This window comes from Pogonomyrmex barbatus, unplaced genomic scaffold (assembly GCF_055798465.1).
Source record: "Pogonomyrmex barbatus isolate J1 unplaced genomic scaffold, ASM5579846v1 scaffold19, whole genome shotgun sequence".
Lineage (NCBI taxonomy): Eukaryota > Metazoa > Arthropoda > Insecta > Hymenoptera > Formicidae > Pogonomyrmex > Pogonomyrmex barbatus.
The window spans coordinates 4,003,802-4,023,210 of NW_028297115.1; the positions used below are offsets into that span (position 1 = coordinate 4,003,802).

General features: G+C 32.9%; 1 protein-coding gene across 8 annotated transcripts in view; it reads left to right on the plus strand.

The window, feature by feature from the left end:
- The window catches only part of LOC105423837 (uncharacterized), an 80,432-nt gene that overhangs the window by 33,373 nt on the left and 27,650 nt on the right, over positions 1-19,409 (plus strand). For 5 of the 8 annotated variants that reach the window (XR_016138931.1, XR_016138930.1, XR_016138932.1 and 2 more), the window contains exons 3-4: positions 728-829; positions 3,020-3,150. Coding sequence is in view for 5 of the 8 variants with exons in the window: in XM_089075658.1 (XP_088931784.1) it covers positions 728-829; positions 3,020-3,150 (233 nt within the window). In the remaining 3 variants the exon portion in view is untranslated. Of the gene's footprint in view, positions 1-727; positions 830-3,019; positions 3,151-5,695; positions 5,892-19,409 lie in introns of those variants that run through there. The other 3 variants (XM_089075659.1, XM_089075661.1, XM_089075657.1) reach the window with 3 other exon arrangements.

A 19,409-nucleotide genomic window follows, 5' to 3' on the forward strand; every position in this document is an offset into this window, starting at 1 on the left:
CTCTCTCTCGCTCGCTCGCTCCCCCCTCCCTCCCCCTCTCTCTCTCTTTCACACACACACACACACACACACACACACACACACACACACACACACACGCGCGCGCACGCACGCACATTTCATTTTAAGTATACATTAGTTCAGCTACAAAAAGCAGAAAATATTCGATAAATGTTGTGATCAATAATGCAAATAAACTCCGAAGAATATTTTACAAAAGATAATTTTCAGATCTTTACATCTTTTTAAAAATCTTAAGGACTTTCTTAGAATAATAGTCTTTTGATAAAATTTCATAAAAACGCGTCTCTAAAAACAAAATACTTTACAGAGGTCTTTTAGACATGCATGTTGTCTTGATAAACATTTTGATTATATAATTTATTATTCGTTGTATGAGAGTACAGTACACGTATAAATATTTGTGTTATATTTATATTTTACACATTTTATGTACAATTTTATCTTTTTTGTTAATTAATTTCGTAAATAATTTGTTGCCGTCATTTTACTTTCATCGTTAATAATATTGTTTATATGATATGGTAATTACAACAATGTAATATATATATATATATATATATTATTTTATTTTAGTAGTATATAATGTAAATTAAATCTGTCGCTTATGCCAGTTCAAGATGCATCAAAGTATAAAAACATTGCGTTTTCATATTTAATTAATTATAAATACATTTATTGTTTTTCGATAAAACTATTCCTACAGATTGTGACATGGCCTGCCACAAGAAATGCGAAAAACTAACAGGAAACTTATGTGGATTAAATCAAAAGCTAGTTGCGGAAGCATTACAAGCTTTAAAAAGAGGTGAGTAATGTTTCTTCGCGTTAATAATTATTTAATTACAAAATTTCGATAAATATAGTCCTGTTAATATATTATTGGATATTCTTCATTCCTCGCCTGATTCCACGAGATGAATATGTTTATACGCAGGTAATGTTTGAGTTGTGAAAGTTATTCTTAAGAAAAGTCTCATGGTTAAATTATACGAGCAAGTCTTACAAGACAATTAGAGAAGCGAATTAGTAAATTATGAAATATAATTTCAAAAATTTTTCTTAACATACTCGATAAAAAGGTTTTTATATTTATATACATATAAATTAAATACACAGCCACCTATCCAAGTACTTAATACACTTAATTTCTTCCTGCACACATATCCTAACTAAGTCTGCAGAAACAGGTTTTGAGCAGAATATGCTATCAATTTTTAATAGCAGAAAGACAGCTAATTTTAAACAGTATATGATCAGATATGTCTGCAAATTACTGTTAAAAATATGACAAAAATATGACTCCTGTTAATAACATGCAATAGATTATATGGAGAAACCAAACAAACGCAATGCAAATCGAGCAGCATCTGTATAAGACAGTTTAACAATAGATCGACAGCAGAAATCAATCAAATTCTATATAGTCATTAAATACGATATAATTACAATAAATAACTGCTTCTTAGTTGTGTTCATTTTTTGTATGTAAAATTCATAACTGAAATTGCTAATTAAAATTTATAACATACTAGACATTACAAACACGCGCTGTGCGCGCGCTATTTACCTTTTTCAACCCAAGAGCAAAAATTAACATAATACTATTATACTACTATCATACTATAATATTTTTAACTTCATGATACACAATTGTCAAAACAATCCTCTGTGAGATCAATACAATGACAACTATTCACAAAGTTAGCGTAGCGAGAGAACCAATCAGCATTGCGAAAAAACGATAACAATAAAATTCGAGAAATACGAGTAATCGATATCATGCCTTTTTTAGAAAGGACTAGACGTTACAAACGCGCTATTTATCGCGCTACGCGCGCGCTATTTATCTTTTTCAACACAAGAACAAAAATTAATATAATATTATTGTACTACTATTATACTATAATATTTTTAACTTCTTGATTCACAATTGTCAAAACGATCCCCTGTGAGGTCAATACAATGACAATTATTCACGAAGTTAGCGCGACGAGAGAACCAATCGGCATCGCGGAAAAGCGGCAACAATATTTCGAGATAATATTGCAAGTAATTGACTTGCATGTACTTTTTTTTTAAAAGGATTATTATTATTCATATATCTTTTATGTATGCACTTGATGTAAGATGTGATTATGTCTTTGTAACAAGATAGTAATAAGTATAATATGTAATAAGTATAATATAAGTATATCTGAAAAATGATCATTGGTACATATAAAAATCAATAGCCACAATATATAGCTTTAAAAAAATTTTATGGTTTACTTACTATACAGAATACTATACTTTACTTACTATACAGAATACTATACTATACAGAATAAATTAATTTTTATATTAATAAAATAGTTAAAATTAAAGTAAAAATTATTTTTACTAAATAAAAGAAATAATAGAGACAATACTTTTCAAGGTTAGAACTATAATGTCATAATTTAAATGGTTACGAAACAGCAAATCCTGCTCGATTTCTGCTGTTCGAAGATCATAGCAGGCTCTATTCGGTTTCTGCCATCATTCTGTCGGCAGATTCTGAACTGAATGCGGATGCAATTGATGCCAGTCTATTAATGTATTCTTGTCTCTATTGAGCGATATTGCTGTTAGTTTGTCAACATATTGCTAATATTTTGCTTACTAGATACTTCTTCACACACGCACGCACGCACGCACGCACACGCGCGCGCGCATACACACACACACACACACACACACACACACACCGCGCACACATCACGCACACAATGCGTGGGTGTGTATATTACTGTAGATATATTCATCTATTTTTACTATCCATATTTTCATGTTTGTTGCACTCTTGAAATTATTCTGTCCAACAAACTGTTGCATGAGTTAAACAAATATATGTTTTTATTCTAACACATATAAATACGTGAATAATTCTTCTACTTTATTAGATTTTATTTTCTTCTATTTTATTTATCAAAGTATTATTTATAGAATAGATTTACTGATTATTATTTATCTTTAGCGCCTTCACAATCCTCGGATATTCAACGGAACTCGGAATCAGATCATTTTCCAAGTGGTCGGATAACACCACCGGCAACGAATTTGCCCAGATTCAAGAAATATACCGTAACGGATTTTAATTTTCTCAAAGTAAGTAAATAAAAAATTTTGTTAATATTTTTTCTAATGATAAAATACTAAATTATTTCGGACGAATTTTGCACCTACTACTTGAATGCAAATATCTGACTTAATTCATAATATATATCTTTTTATATGTGCTTGTGTTAACATTTTGTACGTTGTAATAGCTGTCGTATTCTATTCTAAAAAGCAAACTATTCCTAGACTATTCCTCAACCACATTACGTACTTTAAATATATAATCACATACGCCTACATACGCATACATATATCAAGAAAATTTGAAAATTTTGCATTCTATTAGTAATCGCTATTATGTTTCAAATACTTGGATCAGTTTTCTATAAAACTGATGAATGTGTAAGAACGATAAAACGATTTGACATTTACAATTTAATATATAAAACTCCAATCAATATATGTAAAAAAATATTTTTAACTATATATTTTATATATTTTTAACTATTTTAATTTAATGAAATTATTGCATTTGTTACGAAAATGCATTTTTAACGCATTTGCAAAAAAATAGTAAGAAAAGAAAAAAAATTGAAGAAGACAACAAAGATAAAAAAGGAAATAAAAAATAAAAAAGATAGAAAGGAAGAAAAAAGAATAAAGAAAGATAAAGAAAAGAAAGGGAGAGAAAAAAGAAAAAAAACAGAAGGAGAAGAAGGATTAAAAATAAAACTATCAAAAAAAGAGAGAAGGAATAGAACAAAAAAGAATAGAAGAAAACGAAAAAATAAAGAAAAAAAGTAACAAAGAAAGAGGGAGGAGGAAGGAAAAATAAAGAAGGGGAGAGAAATGAAAGAAAATGAATAAAAGAAAAGAAAACAATGGAATAGTGTACGTATTTTTTTATATGTGATATACTATATATCAATCTAAAAAGAACAGTGTTCTTTTATTTTTAAGTATTAAATTTTGATATATTTCCGGAAAAACATTACCACAATATATTTTCATGAAAATTTTTTAAAATTTATATCAATACATATAAATACAAAATTTTTATTAACTAAAACAACGTATGTTTAATATAACTTCTGTAAAAATCATTAATATAAAAAAATCTATTATTAATCTTTTCACTAATTAAACGATTATATTTATGTTCGAATATTATGTTCGAAAGAATTGATATCAATTCCACAAGTATTTATTCATAATCTTTATTAGCAAATATAAATTTCAAAAACTTAATTTGAATCATGTATATTTATATCACATGAATTGCTTAACTCAAACAATATTTTCCAATCTGAATGAAGAAATCTTTCAGATAGATATCAATGTCCAATTATTGAATTTAAATAAGACATCAATGTCCAATTATTAAGTTTACTATTAATATATAAATATAATACTATAAACATATTTTTTACTGAAAAATAATCGTATATTGTCGACATTTATTTGAGTGTGAAGATACTTGAAAGAGAATTTGTACGGAATAGCTAAGTAAATATAGATTACCAGAATTAGTACATGCGCAATGCATTATTTTTAACATCTGATGCGCGTGTCAAGATTTGCCCCTTAATTTAAATTCAAAACAAGCGTGTACTTTCAATTATATATTACAATTATATATTATTTTAAATTTAGTCGAATATATATGGTTACATTGTAATTTTAAAGTTTCTATTTGACTATATATCAAATTATTACATCAAAAAGAAAAAAATTATATAAAAATAATATTTTATGGTATATATAAAATGAATTAATATTTTCACATGTACATTCTATAGTATAAAATGATAAAACACATTTAAGATTCTTTTTAGATTCGAAATTTTTATTAATTGTCAAATACATTAGAAATGTAAAATATATGCTCATTGAATTATATGTATTTTTAAATATAATAAAAAATGTATTTATCAATACCATTTATTAATTTATGCTATTAAATTACATATAATATCAGTTTATGCTATTAAATTACATATAATATCAATCATTAATTACTTATAATATTAGTTGCATAAAAATAAATAATTTCATTTGATATATCACGAGGAAAAATTTTTATATAGTTTTTTGATGTTCATATACAATACGGAATATGGTGACTCGTTGCTAGATTTAAACGCAGTGAAGCTCCATAGAATGACTCCCACTGAGACGAATGCATCATTTTTCGATCAACTTAACTTTCACATGAAATAACTTTCAATGCAATAACTTCAAAAATAATATGAATGATGTAAACAATTAGTATATTTTCAATGTATGAAATCAAAATTATCTATAATTATCTATAATTTGCTGTTATCCATAAAACATATGAATCATTATTTCATAATTTTACTGTGTAAAATAAATTGAAAATTTAAAAATGGGAATTAATCAATATAATATGTAATTAATGTAATCAATATGATCAATATAATTTTTTAGAAAAAAATAAAAAATCAATTTGGTTTTTAATAATGACCTAAGTTAATATAACATATATGAAGCACATAAGTCTAAAATTTAATTAAATTTAATTTAAATTAAATTAAATTGTACATATATGTTTTTAATATTGTTATGACAGAGCAGCAATCCGCTCGTTGCCACCGAAGATTGATTAAGAAAGAGAACATCGTACTGACGTGACGCGGAATGTTTCTGTGGTCGTGATGGCGGATGTTTTTGAGAAAATAATTGCGAGAGAGTTGCCGAGCAGTTGTCATCTTTAAGAATATTTTTGTTCTTATTTAATTAATAAAGTTTGCTCCTTGTAATAAAAACAGTTTTGTTTATCTTGCGAATACGAGAGTGAAATGTGCGCCGCGAGCGCGACAAACGTGGGAGTGCCCGCCATGAGTGCGACAATAAATAAACGAAAAAAAAAAAGTAATATAAATTCATCAAAACGTTTTATCAGATTTCAAATATATAATATTTGATATAAATATAATATTTATTTTATTTCTCATTATTACTTAAGATATCAATAACATAGACATAGCAAATATTTAATCTTTTAAAGTTTGATTTTTGTAAATCCCCTTGCTTTTCACACCTATTCTTTTAGACTTAGTCTTCGTGATTTACACTATCGAAATAAACATTTTGCATCTGCTTTTCTCTTACGTTCTATCAATTTTCCCAAATTAGATATTACAGATCTGAATCATCAAATTAATAAAAATATTTTTATTGTATTTATATTGTATTTGTGATATTTTTTTGAATTCGGAAATGATTCTCTTCATTTTTTTTTAAATATTTGTAGTTTCTCGAATATTTTCAGACTGCTAATAGTAGTAGTAGTAATAGTAATAATAGTAATAGTAGTAATAAGAAAAGCGAATGGACTTACTAAGAACCCTAATGTCATCTAGATCTAGAAAATTCTTTTGTGACTCCGCTAGTTTTTTAATGTGAACAAGTAGTCTCAGCCTGGCATCCGACGCCAGATTTATCAGACTGCTCACCTTTTTTTCGTTTAGATTCTCGAGCTCCAAGAACATACAGTCCCAGAATCTATATCTTTTGCATGCAAGTGCAGGACATCTACACAATATGTGAGAGCTGTCCTCGCTTTCCTCTCCGCATAGGCGGCAGTCTTTTTGCTCAGCAAGAGCGAGTCTAAAAGTGACATCTCAGAACAACATGTCCCATAAGGAGACCTTATCCTTAGTCTTGTTCTGTTCATTGCCAGCAGTTGCTCTACTTGGCAGGGGACGCTTCATCAATTGTTGGAACTGTCGATCACCAATTGCCGCCTTTTCAGGAGTTTGTATATCCCCGGTCCAGCGATGAAGTTTCTCCCAACAATGAAAGAAACGCCAATGATCACTAGAGCTGGATTCATTTGAATCTCCAGTTTGGCCAGCTCGTCAACCATCTTATTTCCAAGAATGTCTTGATGTCCCGAAATTTACACAGGATTAAACTATTGGATTAGTCTGGTTCCCCTAGTCTGGTTAAAGCCTGCAATCCCATACTACAGCTGATCTATAATGATCTTTGCAAGGACATAGATGATTGCCCTGCTGTCAGAGCAAATGAATATGCGCTGATTTACGTTCTTTGCTTCAGTTTTCAGATTGCTATCGATTGCTACCAGATTGCTATCGATATTTTATAAAATCGTTGTCATAAATCAATAATTTATGGATTGATACTAACACGTAATACAATCATAGATACAAATGTTTCGATAATTTCTAAAATAGTAAGATTCAAATTCCGATTACATTAATTTTTTTATCGCGATTACTTACAACGAAACTTCAAATTTAGTTATAAAATTCCTATTTAAATCTGTAATGGCTGTTGATAATTTTGTGGCAAAATATTTTTTGACAATATTGTTGTCACTGGATGTACCTTTTTCTTATTTCATAATGTCTACTAAAAAACTTTGTCAGAAGACAAAATGTATCTCGCTTTTTCTTTGTTTGACTTTTCGTTTATGACTCTCGTCTTTTACTGTATGTTTGAGAATAGGATAATTCAAGTTTCCGTTATTCTTTGTATTTATCCCATGAATCACCCGTTATATGTTCCGAGCTAAGTATACATCATGCATACATGGCATGGGATGCACGTGACCAACACATGCTCTGTGGATTCCGCAGCGCACTTGTACCTCGAAATTAGGACCAAGGAGCATTGTTCGTTGTGCATAACACGAGTTTGTTTCTTACTCCCGATCGATACTCTAGACAGATCTCTAGACATAGTTTAGCATTCTCCGTTCTGTCTTTGCTTTCATCGTCTTCTCATATCCGAATCAAAATTCGTTATCGCTACCGCATTTGCCGTAAGAATTAGAGTGACCTCGTATGAAGTGTACCCGGAGGTCGACCAAAAACCATAAATTGAATCGGGCTATTGGGTTGTCGGAAAAGTCATGACGTATTTTTTCTATGTTTTTCAAAGGTTATTTATTTATATAAAGAATAAAGATCAATCAACGATATATTGCCCATTTTGTTCGATAACCTTTTGTCATCTTTAAGAGTTTCATAATTCCTCGTTCATAGAAGCACCTGTCTTTATCAGCGAAAAACTGAACAAAATACTGATTTATAGCCTCATTTGAATTAAACGTTATACCATGCAAGGAGTTTTGAAGAGAGCGAAACAAGTGGAAGTTTGACGGCGCAAGGTCAGGCGAGTATAGTGGTATGACAACACAAGCTCCAATAATTTTTGACGGGTAGTCAAACTTGTGTGGTCTCGCGTTGTCGTGATGGAACACAACTCCTTTATAATTCTGGATGTTTCTGGATGATGGATTCGTTCAAACTGTCCAATCAGTACACATTCCAACAGTACACATTCGAATTGATTGTTTAGTTCCTTGATAGGAGCTCGAAAAACACATCTTTAAAATCCCTCCACTAAGAGCATAACCTTCCTCTGATGAATGTTTGCTTTTGATGTCGTTTGAGGCGAATCATCACGTCGGAACCAAGATCATTTGCGCACCACATTGTTGTAAACAATCCACTTCTCATCACCAGTTATCAATCGCTTCAAAAAAAGGATCATTTTCCTTATGTTTAATGAGCATATCGCAGATGTTTATAGGCGCCGTCAAATGAACTTCTTTGAGTTCATGAGAAACCCAAATATCGAGCTTGCTTACGTATCCCAGCTTCTTCAGGTGATCGTGAACGCTTGAATGATGGATGTTCAATGTTTTTGCAATCTCTCGTGTCGTGTAACGTGGGTTTGACTCGATCAAACGTCTTTATTTTGTTGTCTCAATCTCGATGGGCCTCGCTGATCGAAGAGTGTCGTTGAGGTCAAAATCACGGAATAAGCACGGAATTTCGTGAATCATCGTTGGCACTGATGTTCTTGTAGAGCATTGTCGCCGTAAATTTTACGCAACTTTCACAAGCTTGAGGCGCGTTCTTTCCTTTACGGAAATAAAACAGTAATATGGCGAAAATGCACAGTTTGGTCTTCCATCTTCAACTTGTTATAAAATCTCCAAAACTCAACTAAATCGCTCAATTTTTTTTTAGAATAAAGCTAAAACTGTCAACTGTCAAATGATATAGCAATAACATAGATGCGAATGACTGTAGTACCAAAAATGAACTAGCGCCATTAGAAAAATGCGTCATGACTTTTCCGACAACCCGATAATAGCCATATTACTAACACTTACAAGCAGATAACAAGAATTGCGAAATACAAAATTGAATGAGCTATAGTTCATTCGAAAGGGGAGGTCGAAAGTATAAAAAGTGTAAAAGAGTTTGAGTGCATGGGCCTTAGTTTCGAAGAAATTTGCATACAAAGTTAGGCATTCGGCTAGCTGTACGATAAGTATTATGAATAGCTCCTACAAAGCGTAAAGCGCCGCGCCTGCACAGTCTAAGGGTCGCACGTGTAATTTTTTTTTCTGTGGCGAGGAAAGTGCGAGACCTCGCAGTGACAATTTTTTTTTTAATAACGACTATATTTTGTCGAGAAAATTAATTTTTGTTATTTATAATAAAATAATTAATATTTGTCATCTGTAGTACATACACAGATTACGAATTGAAAATAGTTAGTATTACTGATCAGTTCTCACGCATTTTCACGAATATAGATCAGTGCAGAAGTCGTTTGTTTATTCTCTTTGTTTTATACTAATAATAAAAATGGAATCATTAACACATTACTTATTAAGCTCCACAATTTATAGCTCATTCAATTTTGTATTTCGCAATTCTTGCCATCTCCTTGTTAGTGCAACTGCAATAGGAAAATGCTCTTATTTAACTTTGCATAACTCGCAAAATATATGACCGAATAAAAAGTTAAATAACAAAAAAATATTCAAATATAATACATTCGTGATATAAGTATAAAAAGAATGAGGAAGTATATATAATTAAATGTTAAAATATACTTTGGAAAAGTTTCGAAATGTTCGAAAAAAATGTCTTAAAATAAATGTCTGTTATTATGTACTGACACATTAATGCTATTACGTAACAAGAGGCTACTACATAAACAATTCCATAAATAATTATTAAAATTTGTCACCTAATAACGAAGATAATAAGCATGGCCATAATATCTACACGACCTAAAATACCATCCTTATTAAATTTATATAATCTATTAACTAATATTCATTAATATTCACTCAACAAAAAAATGTTCAATTAAATATTTATTTTAATATCAATATATTAAAATATCATCCCTAATCCAGTAAATGTTAAAAATTTTTTCAACCTTTTGCACATGACTACTTACTGTCCCTCTCTCTCTCTCTCTCTCTCTCTCTCTCTCTCTCTCTCTCTCTCTCTCTCTCTCTCTCTCTCTCTCTCTCTCTCTCTCTCTCTCTCTCTCTCTCAAACAAATTGATCTTTCCTTTGTTCTGGAGTTCGGACGTAACATTGGTCTTTGAAGTTTATTACGTATTTCTTTATTCATGATCATGAATGGCGCACGCGAAGCGCGCGCATGTATTGTGTTAGTCCTTTCTAAAAAAAAAGGCATGACATCGATACTCGCATCTCTCGAAATTATTGTTGCCGCTTTTCCGCGATGCCGATTGGTTCTCTCGTTGCACTAACTTTATGAATAGCTCTCATTGTATTGATCTGACAGAGGATCATTTTGACAATTGTGTATCAAGAAGTTAAAAATGTTATAATAGTATTATAATAACATTATTATTATACTATTGTATTATATTAATTTTTGCTCTTGTGTTGAAAAAGATATTATAAATAGCGCGCACGCAGCGCGGGTTTGTAATGTCTGGTTCGTTAAAAAACCTAAATGTAATTCACATACATTGTGATTTTTAGTTAATTACTATTGCATTTGAATTTCTTCACTTATTTATATGATATTCATTATTTAAAGAATTTTTTGTACTTTGTATTTATACTTCATTTTGTTCTGTACTTTAAAAAAATATATTACATTTGTAACGGCAGGGCCGTTACGAGCACACATATATATATATACATATACATAAATATATACAAACACTGGGCTCACTATCCTGCACTATCCATCCCGCTTACACGTAGACCACTTGCGCTATCGCAGTCGCTCGCTTGCCTATAATAGGTCGCACGCGCCGTCTCGCTCACGCTATCTCGCTCGCGGTGCCCCCACGCGATACCGACTCCCCGCCGCCGGACCGACGGCGCGCAGTGGGGAACATCGGCCAGGTATATAAGCCCGGCCGGCCGAGACGAGATCCTATCCTGCGATCCGACTCCTGATACCGACCTAACCAGTACCTACTACCTCTCGGGGCCAAGGTTTCGCTTGGCTCTGCCGGGTTTCACCGACTCCTGTCACCGCTCCACGGGCTGAGGTTTCACTCAGCTCTGTCGGATTTCGCCGACTCCTGTCACCGCTCCACGGGTTGAGGTTTTACTCAGCTCCGCCGGGTTTCGCCGGTTTCCGTTGCGAAGGCAGGGCTCGACGTGGCACTCGACCCTGCCCGCAATACCTAACCGTCCCGCCTGACATTAGCTCGTAAGTGCATGCGATAGAGATTAAGGCCGCTAGTTATAAGTCCAGTGATCCTAGATGGTAACCGCTCCGTGTAAATAGACCGTTGTCGACCGCACGCCGCACCCGTCCTGCGCATCTCATCGCCTTACGCCAACCGGTTGCGTCTCTCTTTGCTACCAGCGACACTGCGACATCATCCGGCTCTGCACTACTCTATATCTACCTTTCCACTAATAAGCGATCTTATCGCCGCCACTTGTGTTCGCATACGCTTGAGTCTCCCCTCCTCTCGAACCCGGACACCGACGAGCCGATCCGAGCGTCGAGCGAGGTGACCGCGTCACACATTATAAAATTTAATTTAATTTATTATTATTTATTTTTATATTGTGTTACAGGATAAAAAAACTTTAAATAAGTAATTAAATTTTATATTATTATGAAAAATAACATCATATATAACGTTAAATTCATATATAACATATACAACATTAAATTTTTATAACATTAAATTATTTATACAATTAATTAATTATTTCTATATAATTATTATTTATATATAACATTAAATTTATATGTAATATATACATTTATTCTTAATGTAGTACATAATATATATTACATATATGTTACATAATGTTGTTATTTAAAAAAAAGTATATATAAATACTTAATTTTCATATGTACTTATGTAACGTTTGTGCATATTTTTTATGCACTACGTTACAAATATATTTACAAAACAAATATATTTCATAGTTTATACAGTATAATATAATTTATTAAATAGCAGTTTATGATTTTTATATCTCAACTGAATGAGAATAATCTGAAGGAGAATAATCTTTTTTTTATTTTATGTATTATTTATTTTTATATTATGTTTACAGAATAAAATAATTTAATTTATAGAATAAAATAATCAAACATGTAAATAAAAGATCAGGAGCATAAAAGCGAAAATCAGTATGTGTCAAAAACATTCGTATATAATTCGTGAAAATAAATACATAAATTTAATATAAGAATCTAATAAACAAAATTAATAAACGAATTTAATAAACAAACGTCGTTTCGGTCTTATATTAGGTCATCCTCAGTGAGATAAAAATTGAAATTGGTCAAAAAACAAGACTTAAAACATAATAATCCTAACGATAGGCATCAAAAAGGAAGAGAAAAAGCTTCGCATTAATTATCTAACTAAATATATTCCATAGGTGAAAAATTATATAAAGCGATGTTAAGAAACATGATTATGTATTAAAATTGTATAAAGACAAAAGTTACGCAGCATATGACGGAGTCATTGATGGTGACAAGAGTCGGAAACAAATCTTTGCCTCGCTGCCCGATAAATTTTTCGTTGAGATCGATATCGAAGCATCTTTGTGAGTGTATCGTGGCGAATCTCCAAGTAAAGATACCATGCTTGAATACCATGCGACGTTACAATTAAAAAATCGAAAATTTGTCCTAAATAGTAAAATCAAAAAAAGGGAAAAAATTAATCAAAGTTGACCAACATCAAAAAGTAATCGAACATGGATGGCAATAACGTATTAAAAGAAAATTAAGAGAATGTGATAATAAAGATGACTAGAACTAAGCCAAGCAAAATAAAGTACCTTGGAGATAGCCAGTGGCGCAAGTTGAATAATCGGAAATTACAATATGATATAATACCACAATCGATAAATGTGGTAAAACACTGAAAGTCTGTGTAAGAATAAGACCAAGACTGACCTTGTACAAAATAAAAACTGAGTAGCATGATAAGGAGGGGATGTAATGTTAGGAAGGAGCGGGTTTGTGGGCGAAGGATGGTAAATTGAGGATAGAGAAGTAACAATTAGATAAAAGATCCGTATCACTTTGTTTATTTAAGCCATGAGATTGTTTTTTTATTTGAATCATTTCCAAAACTATTCTTTTGTTCCAGAACGGTTCTTTGTCCAAAATTTTAATATTATTCCAATTAAACTCGTGACGCGATTCTCTTCTATGCATTAAAATAACCGAAGGAGAATTGTTGCATTTGTTAATATCTTGGAAATGCTCATTAATTCTTGTTTTAAGTAGTCTTTTTGTCTGGCCAACATAAATCGCATCGCAATCTTTGCAACTAATTTCATATACCACTTCCGGGCATGCCATCAGATCTAGTGTGTCTTTGCCAATTTTAATAAATGTGCTGAGAGTTAGTTATTGAGTTAGTTATTGAATAAGCTAATTGAAGATTGAATCTATTAGCTATAGTTGAAAATTTTTCAGATACGTTTTTGACGTAAAGAACTGAGAAGAATGGTTTGCGAAAAGTGTAATTTTCGGTCTATCAAATAACTATCAATATAACTATCAATGGTATAATTATCAATGGTATCCACACCGAAATCAATGTTTGAACTCTGCAATTTTCTATGTGATAAATGTTTAATTCGATTATTAATCGTTGTGAAAATAAATTGCAGAGGGTAAGAGTTATTCAGAAGAATATTAATCGAATTTACCAGATTCTTGATGTGGAATACAAGATGGGAAAGAAAGACTGTTCTATCAACCATTCCGAAAACAACACCCTTTTTTGTGAGCTAACGAGTGAAAATTGAGGTATCTACCTGAGTTGGTTGGTGATGAACGGGTGATGATTTCTCTCTCCGAATCGAAAGATTCACTCTCTACCAGCGAAGTCCACAATATTCACATTTCCCTAGATATGTTCGTTCCTACATTTTTCTTCAATTCGGTTCATGATGAATGGTTCATAAATCTCAGCAATGTTCAAATCCCGACAGAGGTTACACTCTTCTTACATTTAGGGCATAGATTCAATCTTCCTATGTTTAATAACAAAGATAAAATGACTATCGAATTCATTAAAAACATTGAAAAAAATATTTTCGAGTTCCATGATGATTTATGTAATGTAAATAAATAAGAAACAATTCCATTCCTATCCTACACAAACATTACTACAAACATTTACATCACTACAAACAGCCATTAAACTTAGATATTGCTTCCCTTAGAAGTTGGTTGCTGGCCACAAAGCAAATCATAAAAAAACCACCCGAACGCGCTTTTAGTAGACTAGAGCAGACAAGGGTAACGTCACAGTGTTGATGGATAAAATTGAGTATACTGACAGGCTTGAAACTTTGTTGTCTGATAACAACACGTATACGAAGATCACTTTTGATCCCATTAAAAGATTGACAGCTGGAACACGTTCCTTCTTATTAAGTTGGAAGAGCAATTTTATAGACAATGATTTGTATAGAAGATTGATGGTTTCTGATGGTGTTCTGCCGAGAGCTTACGGACTACCAAAGATCCACAAACCAGGTTTTCCTTTACGTATTATTGTCTCCTTTATAAATAGTCCATTATATCCTTTGGCCTCCTTTCTACATTCCATCATCTTCAAAAGTATTCTTAAATCGCCCGGTTATATCAGTAACAGTCGCCATTTGGTAGATAAGCTAAATGGGATATCGTTATGTCCTAACTATAGGCTGGTATCACTAAATGTGATTTCGCTTTTTACCAACGTTCCAACAGACCTTGCGTTACAAAGCATTAAGAAGAGATGGAACTACATATCTAATCACACCAATATCCCGCAAAATGAATTTCCTCGTGCTGTCTCCCTTATTTTATTCAACTTTTACCTTATTCAACTTTTTTTACATTCAACAACTTTTTTTACATTCGTTTTATAAACAGATCTTTAGTAGTCCCATGGGCTCGCCTTTATCACCTGTGATCGCGGATATTGTAATGCAGGATCTTGAGAAGGCTGTTATTGCCAAAATTCCTATTGATCTTCCGTTCTACGTCAAATACGTTGACGACATTCCATTAGCCTCTCCTCCTAACCATCTTGAGGATATTTTACACAATTTCAATTCATATCATGACGAATTACAATTCACTATGAAGATCGGGAATGATGGCTATATCAGCTTTCTTGATACCATGATAATAATTAAAAAGGGAAGGATTATTTTCGACTTGTATAAAAAAACCAATCAACTCAGGTAGATACCTCAATTTTCACTCTCACCACTCGTTAGCTCACAAAAGAGGTGTTGTTTTCGGAATGGTCGATAGAACAGTCTTTCTTTCCCATCCTATATTCTACACCAAGAATCTAGTAAATTCAATTAATATTCTTCTGAACAACTCTTACCCTCTGCAATTTATTTTCACAATGATTAATAATCGTATTAAACATTTATCACATAGAAAATTGCAGAGTTCAAATGTTGATTCCAGTGTGGATACCATTAATAGTTATACCATTGATAGACCAAAAATTACACTCCTCGCAAATCATTCTTCTCAGTTCCTTACGTCAAAACGTATATGAAAAATTTTCAACTATAGCCAATAGATTCAATCTTCAATTAGCTTATTCAATAACTAACTCCCTCAGCACATTTATCAAAACTGGCAAAGACACACTAGATCCGATGGCATGCTCGGAAGTGGTATATGAAATTAGTTGCAAAGATTGTAATGCGATACTTATGTTGGCCAAACAAAAAGACTACTTAAAACAAGAATTAATGAGCATTTCCAAGATATTAACAAATGCAATAGTTCGCCTTCGGTCATTTCAATGCATAGAAGAGAATCGCGTCACGAATTTAATTGGAATAATATTAAAATTTTAGACAAAGAACCCTCCTGGAACAAAAGAATAGTTTCGGAAATGATTCATATCAAAAAACAATCTCATGGCCTAAATAAGCAAAGTGACACGGATCGTTTACCTAATTGTTACTTCTCTATCCTCAATTTACCACTCCTTCCCTCACAAACCCCCTCCTTCCTAACATTACATCCCCTTCTTATTATGCTACTCAGTTTTTATTTTGTAGATCGATCTTGGTCTTATTCTTATACAGACTTTCAGTGTTTTACCACATTTATCGATTGTTGTATTATATCATATTGTAATTTCCGATTATTCAACTTGCGCCACTGTCTTCAAGGTACTTTACTTTGCTTGGCTTAGTTCTAGTCATCTTTATTATCACATTCTCTTAATTTTCTTTTAATACGTTATTGCCATCCATGTTCGATTACTTTTTGATGTTGGTCAACTTTGAGTTAGTTAGTTTTTTCCCCTTTTTTTGATTTTACTATTAGGTGTACAAAAAAGTTCTGAGCTTTAGATTTCATGCAACCGAAATATCAATTTAAATTTTATATATTTTTCCCCTTTGCGTTTTAAAGCGTTGACATTTGGCCTCCTAAAATGCCATACGGTTTGGCGTTTGATGCACATAACCTCAAAAATCAGTAATGTTCACGATGGCAATAACAAAAGAGCATATTCTATTTTTCATCCACTTCGCGTTTCATCTGAAAAAAAAATGCTGCTGAAGCCACTACAATGATTTGTGTTGCATATGGAGAGAACGCTGTAAGTCATACTACATGTAAAAGATGGTATCAAAAATTTCGCCAAGGAGATTTCAGTCTTGAAGATGAACCGCGTGGACGCCCTCAAAAGATTGAAATGGACGAATTGCAAGCACTGCTGGATATAAACTCTGCGCAAACTGAAAAGGAGCTTGCAGAACAGCTTGGCGTTATGCAGCAAACCATTTCCGTACGTTTACATACGATGGGAAAGGTTCAGAAGGAAGGCAGATGGGTTCCGCATGAATTGTCCGAAGACAACAAAAATCGTCGGCGTGATACTGCACTCACTTTGCTTTCAAAGTTCCGGAAAAAAGATTTTCTGCACAAAATCATTACAGGCGATGAAAAGTGGATTCTTTATGATAACCCTAAACGTAGAAAATCATGGGTTGACCCTGATCAACCTTCGACATCGACGCCAAAGCCCAATATCCACGCCAAGAAGGTTTTGCTCTGTATCTGGTGGGATTGGAAAGGTGTGTTGTATTACGAGTTGTTACAACCACGGGTGAAACAATCACGGCAGACCGCTACCAACAACAATTGACCAATTTGAGTGATGCATTAGAAGAAAAGAGGCCATTTACTGGTCAAGGACGTCGTAAAGTGATCTTGCTTCATAACAATGCTCGACCACATGTTGCGAAAGCGACATGGACCATATCTTTGCGTTAGGCTGGGAACTTCTCCCGCACGCGGCGTATAGCCAAGATATGGCGCCTTCCGATTACTACCTATTCCGGTCGCTGCAGCATCATTTGGCTGATACACATTTCGTGAGATTTGAAGAGATACGAAAATGCATTGATGACTTTATCACTTCGAAACCGGTGAGCTTCTATCGTCAAAGTATTCGCAAGCTACCCGAAAGATGGCAAAAGGTCGTTGATGCAAAAATAAATATTTCGCTGATTAATATTTTTTTGTTTGTTTTTGAATAAAGATTGAATTTTACAAAAAAAACTCAGAACTTTTTTGTACACCTAATACATAACATAATAGTATATAAATATATTTTTTACAAAAAATTAAGTTTGAAGGAATAAAAAAGAAATTACCCATATGTAATCATATATATTCTTTCAATTATAAATATATTAACATAAACATGATTATATATGGGCGATGTTTTCTCATTTCTTCAAATTTCACTCGTTGTAAACAAACAATGCAAAATTATTCATTCTTTTAATTATTTTTTATGTAAACTATTGAGAAAACAGGCCTTACGCGGCGAAGCTAGATCTTAGCGTTTATTTATGATTCTAAATTATAATATTTAAATTTCGATTAAACATCGATATATTCCTTCTGCTAAATTGCGGAACTCGCGAAACACTCCTCAATTAATAGAATCTTCGATATTTCCTCGATATTCTCGATATCTTCTTCACATGAAATGTGTACAACGAAAAATATTATCTGATATTAGGAATCGAATCTGGCACTCCCGCTTTCCGGGCGACAAATTTTTTGTCTTCTGATTATTATTATTATTTTTTTTATATCAAACAAAAATTTTACAAAGGAAGGAAACTTAATATAAACATATGTTTATATGCATATAAGTCCTTACTAAAAATTTTTTACCATTTTTTATAATTAAATATAATGAATTAAATTAAAACTGACTACAGTAAAAAACGCATATTTTATATTATAATAGTGTGGCGATACGCCACAAGCGCACACCCAATATAAGCACCGTAGTGCGCGGCGCCACCGCTATGCGGCGCAGGAAGATAAGCACTTTATGACTAAGATTAGGTCACGAACAATACATAAAGGGCATGAAAACAAGCCTTCAGCACGCTTCTCACTTCTCGGATTGTGCTCCCTGGACCTCTTGGAGAAATACAAACTCTTTTTAGAGCCAATGTTAGCCTTTTTGCGGTGTAGAGTGAACTCTCCAGGCCTCTATACTCTGTACTCTACTCTATCGCAGAGTGCGCTCTCCGGGCTTCTGTACTCCATCACAGAGTGAGCTCCCCGGGCCTCTGAACCAACGACTCTTCTCAGAGCCACATCAATAGCTTCCCGCGGTAGTTGCTCTGCCGCGGAAATATCGAAGCAAAAAGGGTCTCCACCAACAGTCGCGATCATCCAAACGAGTCCACAGCCTCTGTCGCCAACTCGGCCTGCAACTCCGTCACGGCCGATATCTACATCGAATGTTTCCGTGACGCCAACATCTTGTCTACGGACGCCGGGCAGGAAAAGGAGGAGGAAGCGCAGGGGCCACGAGATCCGTGTTCGTCTGGAGGAGCTTTTCGGGACGAATTCCTCCGAGTGATCTCCAATGACAGAGATCCCAGGCTCTTCGAAGCCACAATAAGATCCAACAAAGATTAAATTGCTACAGAACACTGACACCAAAAACACCTGTA